Below are 8,277 nucleotides of genomic sequence, written 5' to 3'. Positions count from 1 at the left end.
AAAGTGTATATTTTAACTTAAGAGGGAATGAGAGTGTAATTCAAGCATCTTTGACGGGAGGGGAGTGTAATTTACTCTTTTATTTTTAGTATATGTTGGGTTAGAAACTATCATATATACTTATTCATAATTTAATTACATGCTGTTTTTAAAATATTTAATAAATGAGAGTAAATTTCTCATTTAATTATAGTAAAATAATGATTTCTTATTTGTTATCATGTGTGCATCAAATACATGATAAGATTAATGTTTATCATATACATATCATATCATGATTCAGCTCTATATTATATCACGTATCTATTTTATCCTGATTATCAAACAGACCCTACAAAAATAATGTGTTGTAATTTTATAGATAATAACAAATAAATGTTTTTTACTCAAAAAAAATGTATGTGACAAAACGCATAAATCTCTTTTAAAATAATTTTCGGGAATTTTGTATAAAAACTTAATTGACGAGAATAATTTTAAATAATGACGAAACACTTTTTTAAAGTATGTACAAATAAAACACTCATCATGTATTCTAAGGAAATTTATTTCCATAAATAAATTTAGTAAAGTTGAAATAAATACCCTATTAATTAATTGATTACAGTAATCTATTTTTAAATCGATTTGTTACACTTTCCTTTATTTGAAAGAGTTTTACGGTATAATTCACACTCCGATGATTAATAGGTATAGAAATACAAATTCGAATTTGTGTTCTTACATATAAATTATCATTAAACTAATTGTACTTTACAATGCAATTTTTTAGGAAAATGTTTGTTTGCCAGACACTATAAGGTGTATGAGAGATAGAGATGCAAGAGATTAATACGCAAAGATGCGATAAGTTGATGATGCAATATAGTAGGTATAAAAAAACATAGATTTTCAAATATCATTGCTTTTTATTATTGCATTAGATCGGAAAAAACAAGAACAAGACACTTAAATAAGTGTTAAAAACAAGTAATTGAACTCTGATAAATGAATTTCTCAAATAACAAATTATTTACAAGAATTTAGATTTGATTCCTTAGCAGTACAAACCTCTGATTTTATTTATCTGTTTGGCAAACTTCGAATTATTATGATAATTTGTGAAATGAAGAAAATGCATAATAGTCTCTTCCAATCAATGAAATATCCTAATTTAAAAAAAAAAAAGAACAAGAACAAGAGACACAACATAGCTAGTATATAGCGGAGAGACATCATTACTCTAATTTTTTTAATCTCTCTTTCCTCTAGATTTTTTGTTTTTCACCTTTTACTACTACTATTGCTATTACCTTTTCTTTCTCGTTTGTTCCATTGAAAACCAACGGATTTTCCTCCTCAATCTCTCTCTCTCTCTCTCTTCCTTTTCACTACAGTACTTTTACACACGCACCCATATATATATACACTTACATACACATGTCCACTTTGTATCATCGTTTTAGCTCATTGTTCTTCCCATTTTTGCTTCCTCTTCTTTCCTCATCAACAACACTATCATCCTAATTTTCAAACACACACTCTTCTTGTGATCATCGACATGTAAGCACGTTTCATCTTTTTTTTTACTCTAAAACTTGTCTCCTTCCAACAATTTAATTTATTCATCTGTCAAATTTATACAGCTTTTAATGATGTTCGTCCCACCGTTTTCAATTTCCGTGTTTGTTTTTTTGTTTTCATTCTATATTGTTAAATGCTTGTTCTTTTTATATCATACCTGGTTATAATGGATTGGGATCTATGTTGGATTGGTTTGGTTTGAATCTATCGATTTCTGTTTTATTCTTATTAAATTATTAGTATTACTTTCTTTGTTGTGTGGTTTAATTTAGTTTAGTTTAGTAAAAAATAAAACACTACTAAGATGTTTATTATATTTGCTGATATTGGTTTTCGTGCTGTATTTTTTTTTTTTTAATGTGTAGTTGTTTATGATCTGGGTGGCTTCGTTTGAAGAGATAAAAATTGGATTTTGACGCATTCCCAGGATTTCATGGGTTGAACTGAAACAATCATATGGGTAGTTTCAGTGGAGAAGAAGATTGTCGGTTTTTTGATGCTGAAGAGGATGTTCTGTCTATTAGGGATGTAAATTCCGATGATGATGATAAAGGGGTGTCTGTGTCTGTTGATTTTGATTATGAAGTGTGGATTCGGAGTCCAAAGAGTGTGAGAGAGCGTAGGAGGAGGTTTATGAAGAGCATGGGAATGAGTGTAGATGAAATTGTAGTTGAAAATTCGTTAGATTTTGAGAAGGAAGATATTATGGAAATAGGAAAAGACAGTAATGGTTCTGTAGAGGAATTCAGTTCATGTCGGTTGTCATTGTCTTGTTGCTCTAGTGTGAGTTCTTCGGAGGAATTTGGTTTAGTGGATATTAATAACTTGCCATTTCAAGATGGAAATTTAGAGAAAAGAATGAGGGCTAATGAGAAGATGAGTGATTGTTCAGATCAATTGGTAGTTGCTAAGGAATCTGAGGATTTTGTGAATGTCTCTGGAGTGTCTCATTTTCAAGGATTGGTAGATAGGGAGTTTGAGGATACAAATGGTGTTGTGGTTACTAGAACGATAAATAGGGCAAGAAGGGGTTGGTTGAGAAGATTGAGATCGATGACGTGCGTGGTTGATAATGATAGAAAAGAAGGGAGTTATGCAGTCTCAGGGTGTAGGCTTCAGAAAGTAAAGGTCCGTCAATGTAGGAAGAAAATGAAGGAACTTTCATCACTTTACTTGAGGCAAGATATTCAAGCGCACGAAGGTGCAATTTTGACCATGAAATTTAGTCCTGATGGGCAGTATCTGGCCACAGGTGGTGAAGACGGGGTTGTTCGGGTGTGGCAAGTGGTTGAGGAGGATAGATGTAATGAAATTCACATTCCAGAAATTGACCCCTCAAGCATTTACTTTACAGTGAATAATCTCTCTCAATTGACACCATTGTTTATGGATAAGGAAAAACTTGGTCAACTGAAGAGCATGAGAAAGACTGCAGATTCAGCTTGTGTTGTTTTCCCGCCTAAGATCTTCCGGTTGTTGGAAAAACCATTGCATGAGTTCCGTGGGCATAGAAGTGAAGTTTTGGATCTCTCTTGGTCAAAGAAGAATGTGAGTGAATGTTATTAACTATTAAGATATTTAATTTAATTATATAGATGAAGCTATTAGAGAATTAATCAGTTCTCATCTTCCTTTTGAATGCAGTATCTTCTTTCATCATCAACTGACAAAACTGTCCGACTATGGCAAGTGAATCGTGACCATTGCTTGGAAGTGTTTTCACACAGTAATTATGGTGCGTCTTGCTGCATTTCTATTCCGATTTGCAGGCTTCTTTAGGTTTTTACCTAATTTGTTTGACCACGTCAGTTCATCTCACAATTTGTTTGTATTTGATGGTGTTGTGTAGTGACATGCATACAATTCAATCCTGTTGATGAAGATTATTTCATTAGCGGATCCATAGACGGAAAGGTGCGCATCTGGACGATTCCCGATTCTCAGGTTGTTGATTGGACTGATGTCAGAGACATAGTGACTGCAGTATGTTATCGACCGGATGGGCAGGTATTATTTAAAAAAACAAATTTCCATTCTATTTAAACATGTGCTTTATAGAGGAAATGATTTGATACGAATAATATGATGTATAACAGGGAGGAATTGTTGGATCTTTAGAAGGAAATTGTTGGTTTTATAAAATATCAGGTATAATCTTTATACATATATCTTGCCCATATATCTCCATATTCCATTTAAGTTATTTTTTGACCCTTCGATTTTTGGTACTTCTGAAATGTAGTTAGTTTTAATAATCAAAATGTTAGGTTTTGCTATTAAACCGTAGATTTTGAATAAGAAGTAACAAGATTAAGTCTACCGCTCCTTCAAAAAAAAAGAAAGATTAAGTCTACCGCAAAATATTAATCAAGTTATATTGGGATGTTGTCATTTTCATTAGTCTTTTAAACTACTACAATCACTTGAGACTTGAGCATGGTCCTAACATTTCTGGTTTTCAATTTTTGCTTGAACCAGATAACCAATTGCAGTTGGATTCCCAACTATGCTTAATTGGTAAAAAGAAACTTCCTGGCAGAGGGATAACTGGCTTTCAGGTATTTTGCTTTTGCTTCTTGTGTTAAGTAACATTTGTGATTATCTTTTCTCTGACAATTTTTTGGTGATTAACTGCGAATTTGTTATTTATTTCAGTTTCTTCCTCAAGATTCCAACAAAGTTATGGTTACCTGTGCTGATTCACAAGTCAGAATCCTTGATGGGCTTAATGTGATTTGTAAATACAAAAGTATGTTCCTTTGTTAAATCCCTACATACTCGTTGATTTAGCAGCCTCAAATTTTAGATAGTACTTGTTATTGATTTAGTCTTTAATTTGAATTTAGTTATATGTTCTGTCACTAAGGTTCATTACATTTTATTTTCAGGCCTTAACACAGGGAGTCCAATGTGTGCATCATTTACCTCAGACGGGAAACATATTTTATCAGCATGCGAGGACTCTAATGTATATCTATGGAACGTTAATCAGGAAGAGTCTAATAACCCCATGAAATCTAAGAAAGTTAGGTCTTGTGAGCGGTTTTCCTCAAACGCATCAGTTGCGGTACCTTGGCACGGTTTGAAACCTCAAGTCACCGAAAATGAACAATTGAATGTCTTGGATAAAAAGTCACCACAAGTTGTTATGCAATTACACCCCAACCCACCTGCTTCTTTCTCTCTGAGCCAAGATTTTTTCTTAGAGTCTTTTCCAAAGGGATCTGCAACATGGCCCGAGGAGAAGCTTCCTGTTTCGGGCTCCAAGACCAAAAAAACATCATTGCTGCGAAAGTCCGAATACAAATTCTTGAAATCTTCGTGCAAGAGTACCAACAGCGCTCATGCGTGGGGTATGGTCATTGTGACTGCAGGCTGGGATGGGAAGATAAAAACATTCCAAAATTACGGGCTACCTGTACCAGTTTGAAATGATGTGTGACTTTTCCTAAGTTGGAAAAAATAGAATCAAGATTCATTGCTTTGTTGGACATGTTGTCCTTTAGAAAATTACATGCTACAAAGTTTTTGGAAATAGACTCTCTATTGTAACTGCAAGATGCAGTTAAAGATCTCAGCCATCCAATTCCAAATCAATCGCAGGATCGTTTGAAATTAATTTACTGACTATGCAATCTGAACCGTTCGATCTCAAATCAATGACCGAAATTGATTACCGCATGATATTTGAAGTGCAGGAAATCCTGGTCCAAAGTTTATGGAGGCTTGAGAATGATGTTAAATTTGGCAGCATAAGGTAACAAGCAATTTGAGGTCAAAACCATGTGCAAGAAAATCAGATTATTGAGGTCAATGACAAGTGGTGACACTGTTCTTGTTGTAATGTAATGCAAATAGCCAAGTTTTAGCTTGTCTTGATCTTCAAGTCTTAATTGGGTTTTGGTCCACAAGAATCTACTGGCCCCTAAAAGAGATGCAAAGTCATGTGTTAAAAAAACTTGGAAGGGTCCCTAAAAGAGAGGATTTTGATATGTTGTGGGACCATGGGACCTTTGAAAACCCTTTTGGTTGCTAAGGTGAAAGGTGGAGATTTCAAAAGTTGGTGGCTCAAGTTCACTCTTGATCAATCAAAATGCTAAGGGTGAATATCTTTGTCTGCCAATTGTGCCATCCATGTGATCTTGTGGCCATTTGTACAAAAGGGTTAACTTGGAAATGTGTGGTAGTTGTTTTTGCTGGAATAAGTGCTTTAGCTGCTGCAATGAGAGTAAACAAACAGTACGAACAAGCAATGTGATTATGATCGGTTTTAGTGGCTCGAAGTCTTTGTTTGGCAACTGTTGTAGTGCTGACAAATATCATCATTATTACTAACAAAAATATTCTGTACATGGTCTCAATTTTAGGCCAACAACGCCTTTAATTAGTTGAGGTACAACTATGTTGGTCTTTCCTCATTTGATGTAAATTTGTAATTTGCTCGTGTAAGTAATAGTAATATTTTGTTGGTTTGGCTTTTTGGTTGAGGGAAATAGAAAGTGAACAGAAGTTTATCAATGATGATAGCTCTTTTTGGTCACCAGGAAAAGAACAACCACAGTACATTATTATAATTCTTAAAGTAGCATATTTTTTTTTTTTTTTGATGAAGAGCATATTATAATCCTTAAAGTAGTGTATGACACGTGCATGCATAATAGAATGGAAAAACTTACTCTATTTCATTTACCTTAAACTCATTTATTCAAAAAAAATCATATTATAGAATTTGAATTTTTAAATCTGCTCTAAATATATTTGCCAAAAATATAATAATTCAAGGAATACTCGTTTTCAACAAGTGATAGGCTATGTAAAAAAAAAAAAGTGATAGGCTGCAACAAATATGGTTGTTCACTCCCCAGCAATACCATGAAAAAGTTTAATGAATTATGTCATACTACTTTTTTGTAAAGGGACACTTTGGGGGAATAAACCAACAAAGTTAACTTTGTCCCTTGTCACAACAGTTGCATAATAGACGCATTAGTTTGTCTTGCCCGCAAATTATGAAGTCGTTGTGGTGTTTTGATTCCAGATGCAAATAATTTGAGGCATATGCTTCTTTCAACCATGTGATACAGTCTCTTGTGTGGTTGGAGATTCTGAACAAGTCTTTTAACAAAATGTATCTTTCCAGATCATATTTCAATGTAATGAGGGATCATACTTGGTCACTAAGTCACTGACGTTGTGATTTGTGAAAGTAAAATTAAATAGACTAGTGCAAATTTACCTGTTCAACCATATAGTGATTCATGAACTTGTACACAAGATGCTAATGGAATTTTGCCTACTATCTAATTTTAATGCTCAAAGGCCAAACCCGACCTTTAAAAGTTTTTTTGCTCTGAGCTTGATCAATGTTTATCTAGGTTTTTCGTTAATTTAAAATAAAATTAAATAAAATTAGAGTCTTTGTTGGGAGATGATAGACCTATTAAGAACAAAATGTAATAATGAGATGATCAATTTGTGTTTAGAGGCAACTCAAAGTAAGGATTTCAATCGTGTCGGGTAACGAGGGAAGCCCGGAGTATCACTCACATTGGACTTATAATAATCATACATGTGAGTTTGACACCACACCTGAATCTATAATAAGGCATTGAGTTTATAAGCAATATGAAACTTCTAACTCACATTTGAAATAATTTGGGACTTCCAACTCGCACTTGCTTCACAACAATCTCTGCCCTCAAGTGTGAGTCCATAAGTTCATTATGAGCCCCCCCTCAAGTGAAAGCTCTTTCATCCACATACACTTGTACTTGCACCATCATGTTGACAATGGAACACGCCGCCTGAACACCCTTGGTTAAGAAGACTTTCGATACAAGGAGTCAATCGAACTCTTGTAAAATCTCGACTCTGATACCACTATTAGGTCACAAGGGGAGTGTGGTATCACGTATATTGAGCATAAAGCAACCACACAAGTGAGTTGAACATCACATCTTAACCCAAAACTTTAAGTCATTGAGTTTATGGGTGTTATCATTTATAAAATGTTAAACCTCTATATTTCTTAACAATGTGAAACTTCTATCTCACACATGCTATAACAAGTGTCTTCACCGATGACTAGTACAAATTTACTATTAAAAAAACGTATAATACATAAGCCTCTTTTACAATATCCAGTCATATTTTAGCATTTTATAAAATATTACATAGATTTAAGAAGTAAAAAGATCACATTGATATTTTTAAAAGTTATGAGAGGATCAACTTGCACTTTCAAATAAGTTAAGAGAATGCAAAGTGGTTAAACATAAAAATAACGAATCACATGTATCTGGTTGAAAAATTTGGTATCGCTTGCATGGAAATAGTTGGATTGGGCTTAATACCAGCACTAATATTTAAACGGAAAACATACTTAAAATATGATATACTAGTACTTGTAAAAGAAAGCATCTTAAAACAGATGGAAACCAAACCCTTTGTACAAGAAACAAAAGATGATCACTAAACCTCTACGGGGAAACCATATAGCACACGAACAGACAAACGAAATTACAAGCACATGGTAGTGAACATTACAAGCACATACAGACATTAGAAAAGAATCAAATCTAATCAATGAGATAACAAATAAAAAATGGGTAATTAACTTCTTGAGGAAGTGTTAGACTTTGCTTGTAATCTTACTTAACCTCCTCTTTAGTCATGAATTAAACATAAGAAAACCTCTTTCTTTATTATTTTGAA

General features: G+C 33.5%; 1 protein-coding gene across 1 annotated transcript; it reads left to right on the top strand.

The window, feature by feature from the left end:
• Window positions 1–1,320: 1,320 nt before the first annotated feature.
• Window positions 1,321–6,084, top strand: LOC25491138 (WD repeat-containing protein 44). The gene is made up of 8 exons (XM_013605982.3): window positions 1,321–1,542; window positions 1,929–3,111; window positions 3,208–3,298; window positions 3,413–3,570; window positions 3,660–3,711; window positions 4,042–4,121; window positions 4,219–4,312; window positions 4,452–6,084. The coding sequence occupies exons 2-8, from the start codon at window positions 2,020–2,022 to the stop codon at window positions 4,991–4,993; spliced, it is 2,109 nt and encodes a 702-aa protein (XP_013461436.1). The 5' UTR covers window positions 1,321–1,542; window positions 1,929–2,019; the 3' UTR covers window positions 4,994–6,084.
• The last annotated feature ends 2,193 nt before the right edge of the window (window positions 6,085–8,277 follow it).

The sequence above is a fragment of the Medicago truncatula genome, chromosome 3 (assembly GCF_003473485.1).
Source record: "Medicago truncatula cultivar Jemalong A17 chromosome 3, MtrunA17r5.0-ANR, whole genome shotgun sequence".
Taxonomy (NCBI): Eukaryota; Viridiplantae; Streptophyta; class Magnoliopsida; order Fabales; family Fabaceae; genus Medicago; species Medicago truncatula.
Note: the sequence above shows the minus strand (reverse complement) of the source record. Positions and strands in the feature narration are given on the sequence as shown.